This window comes from Lytechinus variegatus, chromosome 13 (assembly GCF_018143015.1).
Source record: "Lytechinus variegatus isolate NC3 chromosome 13, Lvar_3.0, whole genome shotgun sequence".
Taxonomy (NCBI): Eukaryota; Metazoa; Echinodermata; class Echinoidea; order Temnopleuroida; family Toxopneustidae; genus Lytechinus; species Lytechinus variegatus.
The window spans coordinates 7,201,317-7,228,028 of NC_054752.1; the positions used below are offsets into that span (position 1 = coordinate 7,201,317).

At 36.8% G+C, this 26,712-nt stretch overlaps 1 protein-coding gene across 1 annotated transcript in view; it reads right to left on the reverse strand.

Moving 5' to 3' along the window:
• LOC121426611 (mucin-2-like) overlaps positions 1-26,712 on the reverse strand; it is a 56,190-nt gene that overhangs the window by 16,802 nt on the left and 12,676 nt on the right. Inside the window, exons 13-33 of the mRNA XM_041622969.1 lie at positions 26,066-26,119; positions 24,084-24,122; positions 23,361-23,408; positions 22,726-22,776; positions 22,301-22,342; positions 20,534-20,935; positions 19,999-20,070; positions 19,022-19,063; positions 18,251-18,652; positions 17,715-17,789; positions 16,741-16,782; positions 15,969-16,370; positions 14,914-14,967; positions 14,305-14,358; positions 10,300-10,341; positions 9,523-9,924; positions 7,280-7,333; positions 4,517-4,570; positions 1,789-1,827; positions 1,064-1,111; positions 432-479 (exon numbers count right to left, since the gene is read on the reverse strand). Of these exons, the coding sequence (XP_041478903.1) occupies positions 432-479; positions 1,064-1,111; positions 1,789-1,827; positions 4,517-4,570; positions 7,280-7,333; positions 9,523-9,924; positions 10,300-10,341; positions 14,305-14,358; positions 14,914-14,967; positions 15,969-16,370; positions 16,741-16,782; positions 17,715-17,789; positions 18,251-18,652; positions 19,022-19,063; positions 19,999-20,070; positions 20,534-20,935; positions 22,301-22,342; positions 22,726-22,776; positions 23,361-23,408; positions 24,084-24,122; positions 26,066-26,119 (2,466 nt within the window). The remainder of the gene's footprint in view (positions 1-431; positions 480-1,063; positions 1,112-1,788; positions 1,828-4,516; positions 4,571-7,279; positions 7,334-9,522; positions 9,925-10,299; positions 10,342-14,304; positions 14,359-14,913; positions 14,968-15,968; positions 16,371-16,740; positions 16,783-17,714; positions 17,790-18,250; positions 18,653-19,021; positions 19,064-19,998; positions 20,071-20,533; positions 20,936-22,300; positions 22,343-22,725; positions 22,777-23,360; positions 23,409-24,083; positions 24,123-26,065; positions 26,120-26,712) is intronic.

Below are 26,712 nucleotides of genomic sequence, written 5' to 3' on the forward strand. Positions count from 1 at the left end.
TATGATTAAAAGAAAGATGATTCTTCCCTTCCCATCAATTGGCTGTTCATGTGGGACCTGGTGTCCTCAGATTGCTAGAGCTCCTGTGAGTTATGTACTGACTGGGTTTACCCCTAAAATTGTCAGTGAACGGGGCAGCTAGAGGGCACTGGGTTCCGCATGATGATGGGCTGATGGATGGGTTGGGGTGAACGAAGCAGATGTGAAATTATTATTCTTACATTGTACTTGTTCATAGTTCTTGTGTAGTATTTATATAAATTTCTATAAAATCTAATTTTTACATTGTAAAAGAGAACTGTTGCTCAGCTAGCGCCATGATCGTCTACTGACAGTGTGTGAACTCTACAAATATACACTATTATTATTATCATTATTATTAAAACATACAGCTTAGACTGTTGAAAAGGTACCTGATTGATTCAACTTACCAGTTGTTGTTGATGGTGTGGTTGATTCTGGAGCTGCCGTTGTTGGAACTGGACAGAGTAGTAATGATAACATCAATATGATTATATGAGTTTATCAAATTCAATTTCAGTGCATTTCTATACGCATCTCAGAGTTGCTTTTTTGTGATTGTGAAAAAAAAACGTTTTTGCAAGTAGACAAGTTTATTTGTATGGAAAACAAATTAGTAACTCTAAAGAATAAGTGTTCATAATGATATTAATAACAGCATATATACTCAGGGTAGCCACTTCATTAAAAAGAAATGTTCTCCCAGTGGGCCCTGCTAGTACAAATACCGTGGCTTTAGCTAAGCTACCTAAGCACTCAGGCATTTGAGGAACTTCTACCTACCAGGTACCCACTCACCTCACCTGGGTTGAGTGCAGCACAATATGTGTAAAGTTCTTGCTAAAGGAAATCACAAGATGGCTTGGAAATGGACCCCTGTCCCACAGAATCATGACCACTAGACCACAGCACCCCTACAAAAAGGTGGCAAGGATCCAACCCAAGTAAAATTAAGGTAAATATTGTTGAACTGTAGTCCCACTATGCAGCATCACAATGTCAGATATCAAAATGAATGAACAGGTCATTGAAAAAAACTTACCAGGTGTTGTCGATTGGGTGGTTGTTTCTGGAGCTGCCGTTGTAGTTGCTGGATAAAGTAGTAATGATAACATCAATATTATCATAAGGGCTATTAAAATGAATTTCAGTGCAAATTTATATGCACTTCAAAGTGACTTCTTCAAAATCTGTATTCTTATGTAAATACTCCATTTGTTACAGCAGTCTGGTACAAAATAGAATAACAAAGTACCTATAATTCCTCAAAATATTAAACAAAATATCAATATTAATAATTTCTACATGAAAAATGCTCTTTCAAATATATTCAAGTTCTTGTGACCTTGTCTAAACCCTCTGATCCTCTAACTACAGGAAAGCTGGTTTCACATACTTCAGTGTTGAAATATTCAGCAAGTTAATCTTTGAATATCTCTTGTATGGGGTTCAATAATGAATATTTTTAGTGCAGATTTACATACTCTACTACAACGATCCTTTTTAAATGTGATAACATGCATTATTCATTTCATCAACATGTAATAACAATTTTGATAAAAGTTTGACTAATAATTAACTGTGACTGTAAGCACATTATGTTCATTTTTAAAAATCAATATCAATAAATCCCATCAGAAAGAATATTGTAATGAATAAAGGTCAGTTATGAAATAAACATCTTTCTCTATAACATGTATCTAAATGTGAGAAAACTTCAATGGAAGTTCACCATTGTATAGGCATATGCACAGCATTTTGTATTACCTGGTTGTGTAGATCTTGGTGGGCGCGTAGTTTCTACAGCTAAAAGTAAATATTGGGTAAAACATGATTTGTTACATATATAACACATTGAGAAGACATGTCAGCACTTGAAAACAAATAGTATCAGAGAGAAAAGAGGTTATTTTGTTCATTTTATCAAAGAAAGGGACAATTTGATATGATATTGTGTTTTAATGCCAGATTTTTATTTCATATATTTCTGGACCTGACAGGAAATGCATACAGCTTAGGCCTACATAAGGCAATTTTTTTTCTCAGCATTTCACCCCTTCATTCAAGAACAGAGTTTGAGTTCATGTCCCGTCTGCAAATTATTATAAAAGTGTCATAAGCTTGTTTGTAACTTAACATTTCTTAACCTGTCACCTTGTATGAATTCAACTGAATAATATCTTTAAAAGAATAATAATAATAACTAGATCTTAATTCGTCATGCGGACGAATTAGGTGGTCTGTCTTTATTCTTGCCATCATGATTACCATGTTCATGCAGATCAATATGATATGACGACGACGGAATGTTCATTATGGATGGAATACTTGTGAAAGATGGGAGATGATAAAGCACTGTGAAAAGGGACTCTTTGATGTATTACAATACATGTGATATGGAAAAAATTAATTATAATCTGGTTAAAAATTTAAACATTTATACCTTTTAATTATCATAAAGGATCATGTAAGAGGTGGTAAAAAGAAAAAAAATGGAAAAAAAAATCCTGTTTACCCCAGGATTCGAACCTGCGCCCCCGAGAAAGCAAGTCAAATGCGTTATCCATTGAGCCATGATATTCCCCATAGAGATTACACGTAAGCAAATTTGAGAATTACAATTCCAATTTTGCAAGCGAAATAGAGGCATGATCCCGGCATCTGATAAAAAAAATGGAGGGCACACTTGCGAAAGATTAGAATCTCAGCTACAACCTACTAAAAGCTCAGGGAAAACTGACAAGAAAAAATGCAGATATGGCTCACGAAATAGAGGAATGTCGAATCTAGTTTTGAGAAAAAGTCATGTCCCATAGAGATAACACACAAAATACACGTGATATGAAAAAAAGTAATTGAAATCTGTTTTATCTTGCTAAATTTTAACTTTTATACCATTAAATTATCATGAAGGACCATGTACGAGGTGGTAAAAACAAAAAAAATGGAAAAAAAAATCTTGTTTACCCCAGGACTTGAACCTGCGCCCTTTAGAAAGCAAGTCAAATGCGTTATCCATTGAGCCACGATATTCCCCATAGAGAATACACGTAAGCAATTTTGAGAATTACAAGTCCAATTTTGCAAGTGAAAAACGGGCATGATCCCGGCATCTGATCAAAAAATGGAGGGCACACTTCCGAAAGCTCAGAATCTCAGCTACAACATATTAAAAGCTCAGGGAAAACTGACAAGAAAAAAATTGAGATATGGCTCATGAAATAGAGGAATGTCGAATCTAGTTTTGACAAAAAGTCATGTCCCATAGAGATTACACGCAAAATGAGGAAAAATGACATGCCTCTTTTTATCGCTGTTTTACGCAATGATGCGTTTCTCAAAAAAGAAAATTTACATTAAGTAAGGAGAAAGAGTACATTCTAAACTACAACATATCAAAATCTGGACGAAAAACGATTTATATTCGAGAAGTTACAACCAAATTTGCATAAATTTGATGACGTCATTTTTGAAAAACGGAAATTTTTAGTTTAGGCGCCATTTTTATGATGTCTTGATGTAATTTAGGGACATTGATGACATGAAATCAAATCTACACATCATACTCTATCGATATATGAAAAAAAAATTGGGGGTCAATGGACTATTTAAAGAGCTACAGTGAATTTGCAATAGGCATGTTTTTGCACATATATGGCCTATAGTGAGAGCTCGCGATGCAAACTTTAACGGGTGTTAATTTCGTTAATTTTTGAAATGCTTAAAATGACCTGAAACGTACCCAAAAAATTTTATAGGCCATTTGGAGAATTTTTTTACCTTTGACGCTCGCGTACGCGCGCGTCATGATCTTTACATGACCTTTGATGACATTGACAGTTGACCCTTGACCTGAAGTTAATGTCATGTAAATATTGTTAATTTTTGATAATTGATAATGAAGATATGATCAAATGAAGAATTTTACAAAATGGCACGTAGATGATGTCATCATGACCAGATGACCTTGAAAAGCTTAGTATGCCGTCTCTATGATAGATTCTATATATGACAGAAAAATCAGCTAAATTGATTTAGCCAATTCGGAGAAAAGTTGGCGACAAACATAGGTGATAAGAATAAATAAATAAAGAAAGAATGAAAGAAATAAAGAAAATTCTGATGAAATCAATAGGTGATCTGTCATAGACAGACCACCTAATTATACTTGCTTATATAGCACTTAATACTTACTTTGTAAGAAGTCTCTAAGCGCTCTACAGTATATGCAGCATAATTACCCTGGCTTTAGCAGTGCAGCTGTTACGCGCGCTGCATTTCAAGGAATAAATTCCTGCCAGGTACCCATTTACCTCACCTGGGTTGAGTGCAGCACATTGTGGATTAATTTCTTGCTTAAGGAAATTACGCCATGGTTGGGATTCGAACCCACGACCCTCTGTTTCAGAGTCCGGAGACTAATCCACTGGGCCACAACGCTCCAAGAAGAGAATAATATCTTTTTAAAAAAAGACGAGAATTAATGTGAACCTACCTGCATCGCCAATTTCACCTGTAGTAACTGGCATGACAGTAGTTGTAGTCTCTGCTGTTCAAAACATTCAGACAAAAAATTAACAAAATGCACTCTCAACTCCATTCAATCATAAAGACATGTTTGCATGTTATCAATTGACAGGAAACAAACTACTTTCGTGCTGCATATCAACTGAAATGTATTTTTGGCAAAGAGACTGTATACTTTGACCTATAGAGGGCAACATTTAAGCAAGCATGCAAGCCAGCGCTATAGACCAATTTCACGGCCGGTTTATGTATTTGGCCCTCTATCGGCAACGCCATTGCTGCGGTGGGCAAGTGCGCTGACCGCGATTGGCTCTGTGTACAAATTCAATGAAAGATTACAGATAAGCTCTGATATTGTGTCATTAACTTCATCATAAATCAATAAAATAAAGCATGGACACCTGGGTAGACGATGTAAGACAAGACAATGACCATATCTGACCGATGAAGGTATGATGAATTTTTGCACTTTGGCTACATTTCCCCTTAGTTTTGTCAGTAAAATTGAGTTGATGATGACCAAGAATCGCTGTTGGTTTTCATCAGGGAGCTCACTTCTTGTTGCTAGTAAATTGTGTTAGAGTACGTAGCGGGAGAGTTAACGAGACATAGAGTGAGAGAGAGAGAGAGAGGATGAGAGAGGGGAAAGGGGGGGGAGTATGTGTGAGAGGAGGGGGATAGTGAGAGGGGAGAGGGGAATAGTGAGAAAGGGGGGGGGGTAGTGAGAGAGAGGGGGGGGCTAGCGAGAAAGTGTGTGCAAAGGGGGAGAGGGGGATGTTGTAATACAGAGAAGGGGATAGTGAGAGGTGGAACCAGAGGGATAGTGTGAGATAGAGAGGGAGAGAGAGAGAGGGACTGATATTTCCATCTAAGCATGATCAAATAAATCCCCCTCCCTCCCCCCCCACAAAAAACCACCACCACCACCACATTTTATGCAGGCCTATAAGTATCCAAAAGGAGGGGGCAAGGCAAGAGAATAAAACAGAGAGGAAGAAGAAAGGAGGAAGGGGAAGAGAGGGCCACTGGCGACGCATTCCTTCATAACGGCCTGGAAACCTATGCAGGGAGTACGGCTTCACACACAAACAGGCTTCATGAGTCCAAGGCGAGTGAATTTCACATTCACTTTGCTTCCAATCCTGAAGCTTTCTCCAATTGTTGTGGCAATTGAACACAGCACAGCTGCGACCTGAACTTCTCCGATTAATGCTCATTGTGAATCTTACAAGAAATCTGCTCAATTGGTCCAAAAATAAAAAAAAAATCGAACGAATGTACCAAATACCCTATTGACTTGTGTACTATAAAAGTTGATTCGCCCACCGCAGCATGGCGACCAGTCTGCTGCCCTCTCACGTTGTGAAATTGGTCTATATAGCACTCCAAAAAATGATAAATGTACATAGCAATAATTTTTTTCAAAGCAATTATTTTTATAGCAGTGGCTGATCAGTATTTGAATTTTGCTTGAAAAAAATTAATGGAAAGGCGGGGTAAGTTGTGACACTTTTTGCTTCTTGATTGATATGATTAATAATCTTGGGGGAAATAAGTACCTTGCCTTAAAATTTAGGTCTTCTGAAATATTTTTAAGTTATATATAACTTTCTACCCCCATACTGTAAGTCATTGTCACCTTTGAAAAAAGAGATGTCAAATGGCTCAACTTGCCAAATCCATGGGGTAAGTTGAGTCACCTTCTGGGGTAAGTTGAGCCACAAAAACTATGTACAAAATGTGTGGGGGAAGAGCCAGCATCTCAACTTTTTGCTTAAAGTCTTTTCACTTGCTAATTCTCCATGAATACTAACATCCTCTACAAGGAAAAGAACAGTCATGTAAATTTGCTCCTTTCTGCCTGCATATTGACGGCCTTTTAAGGTTTGCTTCTATTTTCATATACATTACCATAAGAATTACCATGGCTCAACTTACCCCAGTCCAAACGTTATGCAATAATTTCACATCCACACATTTTCTCATGCATCCATCATGTAAAAGACTATGACAAGAATGAAGATCCATACCTGGACCAACAATGTTGTTCTTATATCTTTATTATAGTTAAAGACGTGTGTTTGTAAAAAGCACCTATCTATTTTACACCCCCTTTTACTTTTTTGACTGAAATTTGTATTTTACCCTCTGAAAAGTACTTTTTGTTTCAAAGTTGAAAACAATGTGGTGGGGTTAGGGGTTATGCCATGGGTCATCAATACTTGACACTGCCACAGGGTCTGACTCATTCATTATTGGCCTGAGACAGGTGGCTCAACTTGCCCCTATGCTCAATTTACCCTGCCTTCTCCTACATATATTTCATTGTTGTGTGTTTAGGTCTGTTTCACACATCCAATGTTTGTATATCTTGCCTTAGTTTTCAAAAAGATATCTTGTCGAGCACCCAGGTGTGTCAATTGATCCTATGCACTTTAAATCCCAGTACCCCCCCCCCCCCGTCTCTACCCAGCGGTCGGCCGTCCATACCAGGCCCGCAGCACCTCAAATTTGCCTTCCTTGTTGTCCCCTATGCAAAGAAAAGTTGCGCTAAATGTCGCAAGAGCTAATGATTGGATCAAAACAATGCTGAATTGTGCCACTGTAGAGGTGGAATATGAACAGAAAATACAATTTCGAAAGTGTGAGTATATTGGTCAATGAAAACCGCTGATTCAATCAGAAAATGCAGCTTAGACTTTTGAAAAGATAACTAATTGATTCAACTTACCGGATGTTGTTGATGGTGTAGTTGTTTCTGGAGATGCGGTTGTAGTTGGTGGAACTGTATCAAAATATTATCGAGGTAATCAAAATATGAGCAGATTTCAGTGCAAACTTATATGCATTTCTTTTTTTCATGATTGTGAAGAAAAGAGTGTTTTCTTCCCGGGGGGGCCACTTACATTGACGAGTGGATACCATGCGCGACCAAAAAAACACGTAAAAAGGATGTCTTTTTCACGATAGGGCACGTTACGTACGTAACGTGATAAGGGTGTCAAAAACACAAAAATAATGAAAAAAGGGTATCTATTTCGCTAGGAAAATTACGTGTTTATGGTCGAATTTGCGGGGATGATAAAACAAAATTAAATGTTTTATAAAGGATGTCCTTTTTGCCCCAACACTACGTGTTTAGAGTCCGATTTGCGCGAGGTGTAAAAGGTGGGGTCGTACTAAACCAAAAAAGGTAAAGCCGACGACCGAAGGACCCGTAACAATAAAACATTCCTGTACTTGTTTAGGGGTTCATTTCAGGGAATATTTGCCAAGAGTATCGTTTTGTTTCCAATACTTGTTAAGGGTAGGGTTTCACACGCCAATACTTGTTAAGGGGTGCATTTTCAGAATATGGAAATTACGTGTTTAGGGTGCTTTTCGAGACCCCATGGTCGCGCATGGTATCCACTCGTGAATGGAAGTGGCCCCCCGGGGTTTTCTTATGAAAACAAGTTATTTTTGTAGAGGAAACAAATTAGTAAAAGTGAGAAATAAAGTGTCATATGGGAATCATAGAATCGAATAAGGAAAGGTTAACCCTAAAAGGATTGGGGGGCCATGATGGCCCCCTCTCAACGCTTAGTGCGATATTTCCGAAATGCAAAAATTACGACATTTTTTAAAGTCTCGGGCAACTTTTGAGATTAAATACAGGACGTATCAGTAGAGCATCGCGAAGTCACATGACTTTTTATGAGACAAAATAATGCCGAAAATGGCTCCTTTTTTTATTCTTTGTTTACAAAGGCTGTGAAGATGAAATTCATGAAAGGATGAATTTTCTCATTCTATTTGGTCTGATTAATTCATCTAGGGCTTAATTTAGTTGTTAAAAAGTCTGTAATAATTCTAATTGAAAAAACCAATGAAAATCAAAAGATGGAAATAACAAAGAGATACATAAGGAAAAAATTGGCTTTGGCAATTTTTCTTTGGGGAAACCTTTAAATTAGGTTAAAAGGATGCATCTGCAAAAAAAAAAATTGAAGTGAAATTGGGTGTTACATATACAAATGTTTTTCATAAATAAATTTGCATATATTATTCATAGTAAATAAAAACTAATTATTTTCAGAAATTTTATTATAAACTAGCTTGTAGTTTATTTAGTGAAAAATGTGGGTGCCAAATTTGGCGCGATCATGCAAATAGCGACCTGAATAGCATCTAAAATTACTCAAACCAATATAGAAAATAACCATTTTATTAAATTTCTGCAAATTACAAAATGCTCCTTCAATTATACTTCAGTTCGTCTTCCATTTGCTAAACCCTTTAAAAAGTTGGCTCTGATAGTTTAGTGTCATCCACGATCTGTTCATGCCAATGACACTACAGCCTCATTCTCAACTTTTCATCCCTTTCACTTGTTTTATCACTTTCCATATTTTATAAATGGGGGGGACATGGAAAAAAAACTAACCTCTATTACTTAAGTAATAGAGGTTACTTAAGTAACGTTCTCAGAATTAGTTGGTCAAAATCTGTTCACAAGGCCTAATATTGTTAATGCACAATAAATGGCATAGGCTACATACACATTAAAGATGGAATAATTCATAGGCTATGTTTATGCAATAAAAGCCAGAATCATGATTTAAAACATAGGGGAGACCGGGGTTAGTTGGAACATGGGGAAGTTGAAACATTGCAATTTTCTTTAAAGCCTGTAAAATAAATTTCTGCAATATTGCCCTCAATTTATTGCTATTAATAATACAACAGTGTTGAATTATTATTGCAATAAATTGAGGGCAGTATTGCACAAATTTATTTTACAGGCGTTAAAGAAAATTACAATGTTTCAACTTACCCCATGTTCCAACTAACCCCGGTCTCCCCTAATCATATATCACAGTAACTGCAGAATCAAAACCTATGTCACCAATTTATTTTGGGCAGGAAACGCAATAACTACCTATTTTGATTTTGAAATATAAGATATTATCAAGCTGAGTGCAAACTGTTTACCTTGTTCAATACATCCTCTGACTTGGACTTCAATAGTTAAGGGCCTGCTAGTTTCATCCAGTACTTCAATGTCAAAAGATTCAACAGGTACATTACCAAATGTATCAAGAACTCTAAACATGCCAGGAGGAGTGGAGCTAACATCATATTCAATAGTATCTCCGCCGCTTGGACTATCCCTAATATTTGAGATGCGAACCCTCTCTAGAGGGGTGTTTTGTCCTCCAACCTCAAATAGACTCAGCGCATTCACTTTCGCCATGTACCCTGGGATAGAGAGCTCAATATTGAATTTATTGACTCCAGACACCAGTGTGATAGTTCCATCTGTACTCTGATCACTCCCATCAGCAGTAAGGGTGATGGTAACATTCAACATATCCAAGTCCTCCTCACAAACACCTAGAATAACAGGTGATAAAAACAAGAAAAGACATCTTTTTAAAAGTCAATTAATATACCAGTTACAAGAATATGCAAGACATTTCTTTTCTTTATTCAGTACAACTTAATAGGAAAACTTTAACAGAATCTGATCTCACTGCACCTATTTCCAGGTTCCGAAATCTGTTTACCAGGCTTAATATTGTTAGTGTTCATATAAAAACTCGCATTGAATAGAGATAAGATCAACAGCAAGGACAACTAGAATTAGTACAAAATTGAATTTGCTCCTATATCTCAAAGTTAAAAACATATTTTGCTTACGATTCAGATACGATTCAAATAGTAAGTACTTCTAATGAAAAGAACACTCCAATTCATTATTATTTATACCTGGTGTTGTTGTCACTGTTGTAGTGGAAGTTGTTGTGGTCACTGCAATTAAAACATTCAGAAAAAAACCTTCAATCTAGAATGAAGTGTGCATATTATCAATTGACAGTAAACAATTATGTTGCTGCACATCAACTGAAATACATTTTCCTGAATATCACTCTTAATCTTCTAATTTGGCATTTTCCATTTTTTTTTCTTTACTTAGGCCTTGCTGAAACAATGAAGAATGTCTAAATAGAAAACAATGTTAAGTTAAGCCCTAATGTGCCAAAACATATGTGATATAGCTAAAACTATTGCCATCTCAAATGCCAACTTTCATAATTTTATCCACAATCATTGTGATATATCTCCTACAGAATATAATTTACTTCCTACAAAATTTGCTTGTCATGCGACCTTCAATGACACTATAAAATTAAGGTCCCATTAGTGCATTTACATCCCTAACTTTTTGAAAGGTGGCAGTTTACTTCCAAAAGAAATATTGTAAGACCTAACATGACCTGTGTCAACCTCATATAAAACAGCACAATTACAGGAAAGTTTACCTAGGGCATCCATGAACCAAGGTTGGTTGGCACTGCAAATCTTGATCAATGCAATACAGCACAAAGAAAAACTCTAAAAGCTTGTTCAAACAAGTCAAAAAATCAAGTTTCACTGAAGCCTAGACAGGTGTGGAAACCTACATGCTGCTTATCTGCCACAAGACAATACACCAATATATTTTATAAATAATTTTCTCAAGCAGCATTTAAAAAAATTGTCTCAAATAATATTAAGCTAACTGAATATGCTAATAAACTATGACCTTGACCTTGATATCAAATGTAGATTCACCTTCCTTAAGACAAAATAATGGAGCCCCTATGGTACAATAATATTATTTTCCCCAAAACACTTGATTTTAACTGCGCTCCCGGACTTATTTACACCTTGCCTTGACTAACAGCTTGTTCCTCAACAAATATCACTCATTGCCTAAAAGTTAAAATCCTTTACATTACTAATAACTATATCAAATTCAAGAAAACAACTCATTAAGTTAAGTAAACAAGTTAACGGCTCTTCTGATTGATGTGAAGACATGAGAAAGCATTTTTTCCACAAACACAAAATTTATCTGTTTTGTGGTAAGCTTTCGCTTGCTAGGCTGCAAGCCTCGTCAGACCATTGTTGTACATGTAGCTGGTGCTATCGCTGATGCACATCGATGAAGTACGGAAACGTAGGTCGAGAATAAAGCGTATTATACAGTCTGATGAAGCTTGTAGCCTAGCGAGTGAAAGCTCACGAAAAACAGGTATATTTCTGTGATTTCTCAATCTCATGTCTACTTAAAGAAGGACCATGGTTTCATTGCCACACCTAAGGAACTACAGGTTCAAGACTTCATAGTAGCATCAGAACAAGTCACTTGCAATCTCATCAGTAGCAATGCTCTTAGGAATGGTATAGTTGGCATTCTCAAAAATGCAAAACTTCCTCGACCAAACATCACCAGTGAAGAATGAGAAGCCATCAACAATCTGTCCAAGAACAAGGACATTACAATCTGCCTGATGACAGAGGTAAAGCCACTGTAGTGTTGAACACCCAAGATTACAAGAGCAAGGTTAGTAACATGATTAGTGATAAAAGCACTTCTGAGATTTTTTTTCCTCCTGATCCTACCACTTATAAAAGGAAGTTACTAGCATTACTGAAACCATCAAGATGAACAGAAAATATCAGCTAAGCAGTAAGAATATTTCTATCCTACAGAAGAAAATATTCCTCGTCTCTACTGGATGCCGAAAATCCACAAAGAAGCATTTCCTCTCCATCCTTTTGTCAATTATACTAGATCTGTAGGATATAAAACCTCCAGATCTCTGGCCAACATTTTGTCAATTTCTATCCTACGGAAGAAAATATTCCTCGTCTCTACTGGATGCCGATAATCCACAAAGAAGCATTTCCTCTCCATCCTTTTGTCAATTATACTAGATCTGTAGGATATAAAACCTCCAGATCTCTGGCCAACATTTTGTCTCCTGTTGCAAAGACGGAGGATCTCAAAAACATAACATTGGACAGGGGAGAGATAATGGTGCCCTTTGATGTTGCAAGTCTATTCACCATCACCCCATAAAGCAATCTATCGCCAATGTTAACAAGTGGAATGCCTCTGGCTGTCTCACCTGCATCACGCGGTTCAATATAGCAGCAGTACTGACTTTGAAAACTACTCTAACTCGCACAAGATGTTCAGTGATACATGGTCACTCTTATGTCCACTTTTTATGAACTAGACCAATAAACTTACAGAGATATGATGGTTATTCAACAAAAAAACCCAACATGGCCAAAGTTCATTGGCCTTACATGACCTTTGACCTTGATCATGTGACTTGAAACTCGCACAGGACGTTCAGTGATACTTGATTACTCTTATGTCCCAAGATTCATGAATCAGATCCATAAACTGTAAAAGTTATGATGGTAATTCAACAGATACACCCAATTCTTCCAAAGTTCATTGACCTTTGACCTTGGTCATCTGACCTGAAATGCGCACAGGATGTTCAGTGATACTTGATTACTCTAATGTCCAAGTTTAACGAACTAGACCAATTAACTTTCAAAGTTATGATGGTAATTCAACAGATACCCCCAAATCGGCCAAAGTTCATTGACCCTAAATGACCTTTGACCTTAATCATGAGACCTGAAACTTGCACAAAATGTTCAGTGATGCTTGATTACTATTATGTCCATGTTTCATGAATCAGATCCATAAACTTTCAAAGTTATGATGGGAATTCAACAGATACCCCCAATTCGGCCATAGTTCATTGAGCCTAAATGACCTTTGACCTTGGTCATGTGACATAAAACTCACGCAGGATGTTCAGTGATAATTGATCAACCTTATGTCCAAGTTTCATAAACTAGGTCCATATATTTTCTAAGTTATGATGACATTTCAAAAAACTTAACCTCAGGTTCATTGACCCTAAATGACCTTTGACCTTGGTCATGTGACATGAAACTCTAATAGGATGTTCAGTAATACTTGATTAACCTTATGGCCAAGTTTCATGAACTAGGTCCATATACTTTCTAAGTAATGATGTCATTTCAAAAACTTAACCTCAGGTTAAGATTTGATGTTGACGCCGCCGCCGCAAAAGCGGCGCCTAGAGTCTCACTCTGCTATGCAGGTGAGACAAAAATAGACTTAATCACGACGCAGACTTAAAGAAGAGACCTTACCTTTCTGTCACTGACATTGTAACGCTCCTGCATTTCATCCTGACAACATATTATTTCCAGTTTGATGGTGTTTTATACCGCCAAACGTTTGGAGCCACAAAGAGGAGTCCTGTGTCACCCATTGTGGCTTACATCTAGAACAGGAAGCAATCACCACTGCTCAAGATGACATCAAACATCACTCTGGAAGTAGTATACAGATGATGCTCTTGCCATTGTGGACAAGAACAGTATGGACAGACTATCTTCTCACCTCAACCAAGTAGACAACACAGGCAGTATCAAATTCACTCATGAAGTCGAATAATAAAACTCCAGTACCGGATGGTATTACCAAACTCTTCGTCTATAGGAAAGCTACCCACACTTGCCAGTACCTCAATTTCAAGTCTCACCACCCCATCTACCAAAAGTTGTGTATCCCCACTCTTATGGATAGAGCTAGATCAATCACCACTAAGGATTGTGACCTTGCACAGGAAGAACACATTCAGACTTCAATCAGAACATTGTGGTTGTTATAGAACCCGCAAATATCTTCGATGCCACCCAGTGCGAAAACTGAATCCCGCAAAAATGACAGCGTTTACAGAATAAAGCCATTTTCACTGTGGCTTTCCTGCATCTTCCATTGTTCTGTCTATGATGTAAAGTGTGTACATTGGTCAATAAAAGACACTGATTCGCATTAAAAAAATACAGCTTAGACTGTTGAAAAGGTACCTGATTGATTCAACTTACCAGTTGTTGTTGATGGTGTGGTTGTTTCTGGAGATGCTGTTGTTGTTGGTGGAACTGGACAGAGTAGTAATGATAACATCATTATAATTATATGAGTTATCAAAATAAATTTTGGTGCATTTTTATACACATTTCACAGTTGCTTTTTTGTGATTGTGAAAAAAAAGAGCGTTTTCGCAAGGAGACAAGTTTATTTGTATAGAAAACAAATTATTAAATAGAAAGAATTAGTGTTGATAATAATAGTAATAACAACGTATATACTCAGGGCAGTGGGCTATGCTATTACTATTACCCTGGCTTCAACTAAGCTACCTAAGCACTCAAGCATTTCAGGAGCTTCTACCAACCAGGTACCCACTCACCTCACCTGGGTTCAGTGCAGCACAATATGTGTAAAGTTCTTGGTAAAACAAAACACAAGATGGCTTGGAATTGGACCCACGTCCCATAGCGTCATGACCACTAGACCAAAACACCCCCACATAAAAGGTGGCAAGGATCTAACCAAAGTAAATTTAAGGTAATGATTGCTGAATTTTAGTCCCATTATGCAGCATCACAATATCAGATATCAAAATGAATGAAAGTGTAATTGAGACAACTTACCAGGTGTTGTCGATTGGGTGGTTGTTTCTGGAGCTACCGTTGTAGTTGTTGGAACTGGATAGAGTAGTAATGATAACATCAACATAATTATATGAGTTATCAAAATAAACTTCAGTGCAAATTTATACACATTTCCAAAGTGACTTCTTTTCATTTTGTGATTGTGAAGAAAAGAAACGTTTTCTCAAGTAGACAAGTTTATTTGTAGAGAAAACAAATTAGTAACTCTAAAGAATAAGTGTTGATAATGATAGTAATAACGGAATATATACTCAGGGTAGCCACTTCATTATGAAAAATGTTCTCACAGCAGGCCCTGCAAGTACAAATACCCTGGATTTACCTAAGCTACCTTGGCACTCAAGCATTTGAGAAACTACTACCTACCAGGTACCCATTAACCTCACCTGGGTTGAGTGCAGCACAATATGTCACGAGAGTTATACACTGAGCCAAAAAACCTCTAAAGTATCCAAAATTACTCGAACCAATTTAGAAAACAACCATTTCATTAAATTTCTGCAAATAACAAAATAATCCTTTAATAATACTTCAGTTCTTCCATTTGCTGAACCCTTTGAAAAGTTGGTTCTAATAATTTAGTGTCATCCACGATCTGTTCGTGCCAATGACATTACAGCCTCATTCTCAACTTTTTATCCCTTTCACTTGTTCTGTCAGTTTCCACATTTCCAAAACAAGGGTGACATGGAAAAAACTAACCTCTATTACTTAAATAATCTGGTTGAGTTATAATGATTTTTAAATGTTTTTAATGTTCTCAAAACTAGTCGGTCAAAATATGTTCACAAGGCCTAGTATCGTTTGTGCACACAATAAATGGCATAGACTACATACATATAAAAGATGGAATAATCTATAGGCTATGTTTATGCAATAAAAGCCAGAATCATGATTTAAAACATACACATAAATCATAGTAACTGCAGAATCAAAACCTATGTCACCAATATATCTTGGCAGGATAAGCAATATCTACCTATTTTGATTTTGAAATATAAGATATATTATCATGCTGAGGGCCAACAGTTTACCTTGTTCAATACATCCTCTGACTTGGACTTCAATAGTTAAGGGCCTGCTAGTCTCATCCAGTACTTCAATGTCAAAAGATTCAACAGGTGCATTTTCAAATGTATCAAGAACTCTAAACATGCCAGGAGGAGTGGAGCTAACATCATATTCAATAGTATCACCACCGCTTGGACTAGGCCTAATATTTGAGATGCGAACCCTCTCTAGAGGGGTGTTTTGTCCTCCAACCTCAAATAGACTCAGCGCATTCACTATCGTCATGTACCCTGGGATAGAGAGCTCAATATTGAATTTATTGACTCCAGACACCAGTGTGATAGTTCCATCGGTACTCTGATCACTCCCATCAGCAGTAAGGGTGATGGTAACATTCAACATATCCAAGTCCTCCTCACAAACACCTAGAATAACAGCAGGTGAGGAAAAAAAGAAAAGTCATCTTTAAAAAAGATTATAGATATTCCAGTTAAAAGAATATGCAAGACATTTCTTTTCAATATACAGTACAACTAAATAAGAAAACTTTAACAGAAACTGATCTCACTGCACCTATTTCCATGTTCCAAATCTGTTTACCAGGCTTAATATTGTAAGTGTACACATACAAACTGGCATTACATAGAAATAAGATCAAAAGTAAGGAAACCTAGACTTAGTACAAAATTGAATTTACTCCTATATCTCAAAGTTAAAAACAAATGTCACTGACGATTCAGTTCAAATGTAAGTACTTCTAATCAAGAGAACACTCCATTTCATTATTATCTATACCTGGTGTTGTTGTCACTGTTGTAGTGGTAGTTGTTGTGGTCACTGCAATTAAAACATCCATGGAAAAAAATCCTTCAATCTAGAATGAAGTGTGCATATTATCAATTGACAGTAAACAATTAAGTCGCTGCACATCAACTGAAATACATTTTCCTGAATATCACTCTCAATCTTCTAATTTGGCATTCTCCATTTTTTCCCCTTTACATAGGCATTGCTGAAACCATGAAGAATGTCTAAATTGAAAACAATGTTAAGTTAAGCCCGTATGTGCCAAAACATATGTGATATAGCTAAAATCATTGCCATCTCCAGCGCCAACCTTCAGAATTGTATCCACAAATCATTGTGATATATCTCCTATAGAATCTACATAACTTCATACAAAATTTGCTTATCATGCGACCTTCAATGACACTATAAAATTCAGGTCCCATTAGTGCATCTACTCCCCCAACTTTTTGAAAGGTGGCAGTTTACTTCCATAAGAAATACTGTAAAACCTAACACCTTACAAAAAAAGTATTTTTGACCCATGTATAGCCTACTCCTAATGGTACTCCCAAACTATTTGTCTATAGGAAAGCTACTAACACTGGCCAGTATCTCAATTTCAAGTCTCACCACCCTCTCTACCAAAAGTTGTGTGTTATCCCCACTCTTATGGATACAGCTATATCAATCATCACTAAGGATTGTGACCTTGCAGAGGAAGAACACAACCAGACTTCACTCAGCAGATTGTGGTTGTTATAGAACCTGTGAATATCTTTCGATGCCACCCAGTGCGAAAACTGAATCCCACAAAAATGACAGCGTTTACAGAATAAAGCCATTTTCACTGTGGCTTTCCTGCATCTTCCATTGTTCTGTCTATGATGAAGCATGTGTATATTGGTCAATAAAAGCGGCTGATTCGCATTTAAAAAATACAGGTTAGACTGTTGAAAAGGTACCTGATTGATTAAACTTACCAGTTGTTGTTGGTCTGGTTGTTTCTGGAGCTGCCGTTGTTGTTGTTGTTGGAGCTGCCGTTGTTGTTGTTGGAACTGGACAGAGTAGTAATAACATCAATATAATTATATGAGTTACAGCCTCATTCTCAACTTTTTATCCCTTTCAATTGTTCTGTCAGTTTCCACATTTCCAAAATGAGGGTGACATGGAAAAATCTAACCTCTATTACTTAAGTATTCTGGTTGAGTTATAATGATTTTTAAATGTTTTTAATGTTCTCAAAATTAGTTGGTCAAAATATGTTCACAAGGCCTAATATCGTTAGTGCACACAATAAATAGCATAGACTACATACACATAAAATATGGAACAACCTATAGGCTATATTTATGCAATAAAAGCCAGAATCATGACTTAAAACATACACATAAATCATAGTAACTCCAGAATCAAAACCTATGTCACAAATTTATCTTGAAAAGGATAAGCAATAACTACCTATTTTTATTTTGAAATATAAGATATATTATCATGCTGAAGGCAAACTGTTTACCTTGTTCAATACATCCTCTGACTTGGACTTCAATAGTTAAGGGCCTGCTAGTCTCATCCAGTACTTCAATGTCAAAAGATTCAACAGGTGCATTTTCAAATGTATCAAGAACTCTAAACATGCCAGGAGGAGTGGAGCTAACATCATATTCAATAGTATCACCGCCGCTTGGACTAGGCCTGATATTTGAGATGCGAACCCTCTCTAGAGGGGTGTTCTGTCCCCCAGCCTCAAATAAACTCAGCGCATTCACTATCGTCATGTACCCTGGGATAGAGAGCTCAATATTGAATTTATTGACTCCAGACACCAGTGTGATTGTTTCATCGGTACTCTGATCACTCCCCTCAGCAGTAAGGGTGATGGTAACATTCAACATATCCAAGTCCTCCTCACAAACACCTAGAATAACAGGAGAGAAAAACGGGAAAAGTCATCTTTCAAAAAGGTTATAGATATACCAGTTACAAGAATATGCAAGACATTTTTTTTCTATATTCAGTAGAACTAAATAGGAAAAAAAATAACAGAGTCCGATCTTACTGCACCTATTTCCATGTTCCAAATCTGTTTACCAGGCTCAATATTGTAAGTGTACACATACAAACTGGCATTAAATAGAAATAAGATCAAAAGTAAGGACACCTAGACTTAGTACAAAATTGAATTTGCTCCTATATCTCTCAGTTAAAAACAAATGTCACTGACGATTCAGTTCAAATATTAAGTACTTCTAATCAAGAGAACACTCCATTTCATTATTATCTATACCTGGTGTTGTTGTCACTGTTGTAGTGGAAGTTGTTGTGGTCACTGCAATTAAAACATTCAGGAAAAAAAATCCTTCAATCTAAAATAAAGTGTGCATATTATCAATTGACAGTAAACAATTATGTTGCTGCACATCAACTGAAATACATTTTCATGAATATCACTCTCAATCTTCTAATTTGGCATTCTCCATTTTTTCCCCTTTACATAGGCCTTGCTGAAACCATGAAGAATGTCTAAATTGAAAACAATGTTAAGTTAAGACCTTATGTGCCAAAAACATATGTGATATAGCTAAAATCATTGCCATCTCCAGCGCCAACCTTCAGAATTGTATCCACAAATCATTGTGATATATCTCCTATAGAATCTACATAACTTCATACAAAATTTGCTCATCATGCGACCTTCAATGACACTATAAAATTCAGGTCCCATTAGTGCATCTGCTCCCCCAACTTTTTGAAAGGTGGCAGTTCACTTCCATAAGAAATACTGTAAAAATTAACACCTTACAAAAAAAAAGTATTTTTGACCCATGTATAGCCTACTCCTAATGGGACTTCCAAACTATTTGTCTATAGGAAGGCTACCCACACTAGCCAGTATCTCAATTTCAAGTCTCACCACCCTCTCTACCAAAAGTTGTGTGTTATCCCCACTCTTATGGATACAGCTATATCAATCATCACTAAGAATTGTGACCTTGCAGAGGAACAACACAATCACACTTTACTCAGAAGATTGTGGTTTTTATAGAACCCGCGAATATCTTTCGATGCCACCGAGTGCGAAAACTGAATCCCGCAAAAATGACAGCGTTTACAGAATAAAGCCATTTTTACTGTGGCTTTCCTGCATCTTCCATTGTACTGTCTATGATGAAGCATGTGTATATTGGTCAATGAAAGCGGCTGATTCGCATTTAAAAAATACAGCTTAGACTGTTGAAAAGGTACCTGATTGATTAAACTTACCAGTTGTTGTTGGTCTGGTCGTTTCTGGAGCTGCCGTTGTTGTTGTTGGAGCTGCCGTTGTTGTTGTTGGAACTGGACAGAGTAGTAATGATAACATCAATGTAATTAAATGAGTTACAGCCTCATTCTCAACTTTTTATCCCTTTCACTTGTTCTGTCAGTTTCCACATTTCCAAAATGAGGGTGACATGGAAAAATCTAACCTCTATTACTTAAGTATTCTGGTTGATTTATAATGATTTTTAAATGTTTTTAATGTTCTCAAAATTAGTTGGTCAAAATATGTTCACAAGGCCTAATATCGTTAGTGCACACAATAAATAGCATAGACTACATACACCTTAAAGATGGAACAACCTTTCGGCTATATTTATGCAATAAAAGCCAGAATCATGATTTAAAACATACACATAAATCATAGTAACTCAAGAATCAAAACCTATGTCACAAATTTATCTTGGACAGGATAAGCAATAACTACCTATTTTGATTTTGAAATAAAGATATATTATCATGCTGAGGGCAAACTGTTTACCTTGTTCAATACATCCTCTGACTTGGACTTCAATAGTTAAGGGCCTGCTAGTCTCATCCAGTACTTCAATGTCAAAAGATTCAACAGGTGCATTTTCAAATGTATCAAGAACTCTAAACATGCCAGGAGGAGTGGAGCTAACATCATATTCAATAGTATCACCGCCGCTTGGACTAGGCCTGATATTTGAGATGCGAACCCTCTCTAGAGGGGTGTTTTGTCCTCCAACCTCAAATAGACTCAGCGCATTCACTATCGTCATGTACCCTGGGATAGAGAGCTCAATATTGAATTTATTGACTCCAGACACTAGTGTGATTGTTTCATCGGTACTCTGATCACTCCCCTCAGCAGTAAGGGTGATGGTAACATTCAACATATCCAAATCCTCCTCACAAACACCTAGAATAACAGGAGGTGAGAAAAACAAGAAAAGTCATCTTTCAAAAAGGTTATAGATATACCAGTTACAAGAATGTGCAAGACATTTCTTTTCTTTGTTCAGTACAAGTAAATAGGAAAACTTTAACAGAATCTGATCTCACTGCACCACATAGATGCCAACTTTTGGAAATCAGAATTAGGGAGGATTTGCAACCGACACCAAATATTGTGCGCGGAAGCGCACATCTAGAGCGCGGAGCGCTCGACCCTTGCGGCCAGGGTCCAGGGCGCACCTTAGGGCCCTGGAAGCTCTGGGTTTCTAGATGCTCTCTGGTGCAATCTGACCCTTATTTTGCAGCATTTCACATGTTCCCACTTTTTTAACATAAAAATTTATTTTAAGAAAAATATGCATTTCTTTTACATGTAAAAAAAAATGAGGGGACAATAGAAGAAAAGTACCTGTTCAACAATAGGGAGGAATTAATGTAATCCAGTAAAGAAAAGCTCAGCGCAGATAACTTCTTCCTCCTCGCTTGTCCCTTGCTTGGTGAATTAAGTCATCAGGGTACTAATAGCTGGAGCTAGAACTTAAAAGATCTCGTCTTTGCAATGTTCGTATTCCCTGAAATGTCCACGCTGCAAACTGTGCAAAATGCATGGTAAATTCCTCTTTCCAACTTCCGAATACACAGTAACTGGAGACTGTATTCAGTCTCATACTTCTGAGACCATTTCTTGGTCTTCTTTTGTTGATTTTCCGCCATTTCGTGTCGATATCAACCCATCAATACGCCGAAATCTCGCACCGATAATCCACCGCACGACTCGCAAATCCAGCGGCCGCGCGAGCGCACATGCCTCGCGACGCTAGCCAGGCCTACCAGCCTGGTGCACAGTGGATTCCCGTCGGGCATATCACATGCACCAGCTTTTCGCTGCTCCTTATTTTGTCTGCCTTTCACACAGAATTTAGTAGCAGCGAACGTAATGGAGTTACTACATGCCAAAGTTAGCAGACGATACATGTACTTTCAATCCAATTTGATCAATGCAAAAAAATGTAATTTCAGGAGGATAAGGATGGTAATCGTAAGGGCGGGAGTTGGGATGAATTTTCGGGAGCCTCCCGTTGAAATCGGGAGGGTTGGCATCTCTGCACCTATTTCCATGTTCCTAATCTGTTTACCAGGCTTAATATTGTAAGTGTACACATACAAACTGGCATTTAATAAGATCAAAAGCCAGTAAGGACACCTAGACTTAGTACAATATTGAATTTGCTCCTATATCTCAAAGTTAACAACAAATGTCACTGACGATTCAGTTCAAATAGTAAGTACTTCTAATCAAGAGAACACTCCATTTCATTATTATCTATACCTGGTGTTGTTGTCACTGTTGTAGTGGTAGTTGTTGTGGTCACTGTAATGAAAACATTCAGAAAAAAATCCTTCAATCCAGAATGAACTGTGCATATTATCAATTGACAAAAAACAATTATGTTGCCGCACATCAACTGAAATACATTTTCCTGAATATCACTCTCAATCTTCTAATTTGGCATTCTCCACTTTTTTTTCCTTTACCTAGGCCTTGGTGAAACCATGAAGAATATCTAAATAGAAAACAATGTTAAGCCCTTATGTGCCAAAACCATATGTGATATAGCTAAGATTATTGCCATCGTTCTGTCTATTATTGCCATTGTTTTGTCTATGATGAAGCGTGTGTATATTGGTCAATAAAAGCGGCTGATTCGCATTAAAAAAATACAGCTGAAAAGGTACCTGATTGATTCCACTTACCAGTTGTTGTTGATGGTGTGGTTGTTTCTGGAGCTGCAGTTGTTGTTGGAACTGGACAGAGTAGTAATGATAACATCAATATAATTATATGAGTTTCTCAAAATCAATTTCGGTGCAGTTTTATACGCATTTCAGAGTTGCTTTTTTGTGATTGTGAAAAAAAGAGTGTTTTCACAAGTAGACAAGTATATTTGTATGGAAAACAAATTAGTAACTCTAAAGAATAAGTGTTGATAATGATATTAATAACAGCATATATACTCAGGGTAGCCACTTCATTACAAAGAAATGTTCTCCCAGTGGGCCCTGCTAGTACAAATACCCTGGCTTTAACTAAGCTACCTAAGCACTCAAGCATTTGAAAATCTTCTACCTACCAGATACCCACTAACCTCACCTGGGTTGAGTGCAGCACAATATGTGTAAAGTTCTTGCTAAAGGAAATCACAAGATGGCTTAAAAATGGACCCCGTCCCACAGAGTCATGACCACTAGACCACAACACCCCTACATAAAGGTCGCAAGGATTCAACCCAAGTAAAATTAAGGTAAATATTGTTGAACTGTAGTCCCACTATGCAGCATCACAATGTCAGATATCAAAATGAATGAACAGGTCATTGAAAAAAACTTACCAGGTGTTGTCGATTGGGTGGTTGTTTCTGGAGCTGCCGTTGTAGTTGCTGGACAAAGTAGTAATGATAACATCAATATTATCATAAGGGTTATTAAAATGAATTTCGGTGCAAATTTATATGCACTTCAAAGTGACTTCTTCAAAATCTGTATTCATATGTAAATACTCCATTTGTTACAGCAGTCTGGTACAAAATAGAATAACAAAGTACCTATAATTCCTCAAAATATTAAACAAAATATCAATATTAATAATTTCTACATGAAAAATGCTCTTTCAAATATATTCAAGTTCTTGTGAAATTGTCTAAACCCTCTGACCCTCTAACTACAGGAAAGCTGGTTTCACATACTTCAGTGTTGAAATATTCAGCAAGTTATTTTTTGAACATCTCTTGTATGGGGTTCAATAATGAATATTTTTAGTGCAGATTTACATACTCTACTACAACGATTTTGCATCAATCCTTTTTAAATGTGATAACATGCATTATTCATTTCATCACATGTAATAACAGTTTGACTAATAATTAACTGTGACTATAAGCACATTATGTTCATTTTTAAAAATCAATATCAATAAATCCCATCAGAAAGAATATTGTAATGAATAAAGGTCAGTTATGAAATAAACATCTTTCTCTATAACATGTATCTAAATGTGAGAAAACTTTAATGGAAGTTCACCATTGTATAGGCATATGCATAGCATTTTGAGTTACCTGTTTGTGTAGATCTTGGTGGGCGCGTAGTTTCTACAGCTAAAAGTAAATATTGGGTAAAACATGATTTGTTACATATATGACACATTGAGAAGACATGTAAGCGCTTGAAAACAAATAGTATCAGAGAGAAAAGAGGTTATTTTATTCATTTTATCAAAGAAAGGGACAATTTGATATGATATTGTGTTTTAATGCCAGATTTTTATTTCATACATTTCTGGACCTGACAGAAAATGCATACAGCAGGGATTCTCACATAGTGGCGCGCGCAACTTGTGGCGCACCGAGCCTTGCGAAGTGGCGCTTGGGAGCCGGTATGAAAAAAAAATTAAAACAAGGAAAAATTGGTGAGAAAAAATGTATCTACCAGTAACCTGGAAATAAGGATTTGGTGATCGATTTTAATACAAAGAGAAAACAAAAATCTTTACTTGACACTTAAGTGCTAAAATTGATTTCCTCAAATTTTGTCAAATTTAGCACTCGATAATCCCTATTATGGAGGTTCGATGGTGTTCTACTTTTTATTTATTCTATGCTGTAAAAAGTTTATGTGCCACACAAGTGATTTGAAAACCCGTTTGTAGGACTTCTATTTCAACGGCGAGAAATTTTGCATTTCTAGAGTATACTTTTTGGTTAAGAATTAAACATCAAATAATATGATATTCAAAGAACATGATCATAAAAGATTATGACTTTGGGACATAACAAGCAGAAACTTTGTTTCCGGAGCCGATTAAAATCTGAAGCTGTAAAAGTGAAATATGTTCAGATGTATTGCCTGCATGCACTCTTGCTTAGCACGAACTGAATAAATGATACCATATGTGACTTGTAGAGAGAGAGAGAAATAGATGGGGGCAGTTTGGGGCTGTAATGTAACTTCAGTCACTGGCGTACACATGGGGGTGGGGAATGGGGCCCCCAAAGTTTTTCACAGCCAAGAAAAAAAAGGAGAAAATGAGAGAAAAGGAAAGGGAAAGAGTGGAACATTGCATTATTTTCTTAATAATATGTCAAAATATAGATTTTTGTACTGAAAAGTTCAATATTTTTGCTTCAGCTGCCATAATTAGCCCCCTCATTTTTTTTTTAACTCATCACGCCACTTGCTTCAGCCAATAGATCTTGTGCAGAACAGTCTGAACTCGTGGTATCATTGGTATGTTGTGAAAAAGTCACTGGTCATTTTTCTTTTAATATTAATATTGTGTAGTTTGTTGGCATTTGTATTTCTTCTGTTGATATTAATTAGAGCCCCTCTGGGCAATTTAAAAGGCCTCATATTCCAAAACATATGGGGGCTCTGCCCCCTCTAGCCCCACCAGGGGCCTCATCTGGACACCCTCCACTGATACATTGCTGGTTAGCGTAATGGGTAGTGGAGCATTACAGATTCTCAACAAGAAATGTGGCGCTTCAGAATAAGTAATTGAGAATGGCTGGCATACAGCTTAGGCCTACATGAGGCATTTTTTTCTCAGCATTTCACCCCTTCATTCAAGAACAGAGTTTGAGTTCATGTCCCGTCTGCAAATTATTATAAAAGTGTCATAAGCTTGTTTGTAACTTAACATTTCCTAACCTGTCCCCTTGTATGAATTCAACTGAATAATATCTTTAAAAGAATAATAATAATAATTATACTTGCTTATATAGCGCTTAATACTTACTTTGTAAGAAGTCTCTAAGCGCTCTACAGTATATCTACAGTATAATTACCCTGGCTTAAGCAGTGCAGCTGTTACGCGCACTGCGTTTCAAGGAATAAATTCCTGCCAGGTACCCATTTACCTCACCTGGGTTGAGTGCAGCACATTGTGGATAAATTTCTTGCTGAAGGAAATTACGCCATGGTTGGGATTCGAACCCACGACACTCTGTTTGAAAGTCCGGAGACTAATCCACTGGGCCACAACGCTCCAAGAAGAGAATAATTTTTTTTTTTTTAAAGACAAGAGTTAATGTGAACCTACCTGCATCGCCAATTTCACCTGTAGTAACTGGCATGACAGTAGTTGTAGTCTCTGCTGTTCAAAACATTCAGACAAAAAATTAACAAAATGCCCTCTCAACTCCATTCAATCATAAAGACATGTTTGCATGTTATCAATTGACAGGGAACAAACTACTTTCATGCTGCATATCAACTGAAATGTATTTTTGGCAAGGAGACTGTATACTTTGACCTATAGAGGCCAAAATTTAAGCAAGCATGCAAGCCAGCGCTATATAGCACTCCAAAAAATGATAAATGTACATAGCAATAATTTTTTTCAATGCAATTATTTTCATAGCAGTTGCTGATCAAAATTTGAATTATGATGTTGCTTGAAATAAATGTATGGAAAGGTGGTGTAAGTTGTGACACTTTTTGCATGTTTGAATTGATATGATTAATAATCTTGGGAGAAATAAGTACTTTGCCTGAAATATTTTTCAGTTATATATAACTTTCTACCCCCACACTGAAAGTTATTGTCACCTTTGAAAAAGAGATGTCAAATGGCTCAACTTGCCCAAAACAATGGGGTAAGTTGAGTCACCTTCTGGGGTAAGTTGAGCCACAAAAACTATGTACAAAATGTATGGGGGAAGAACCAGCATCTCAACTTTTTATTTA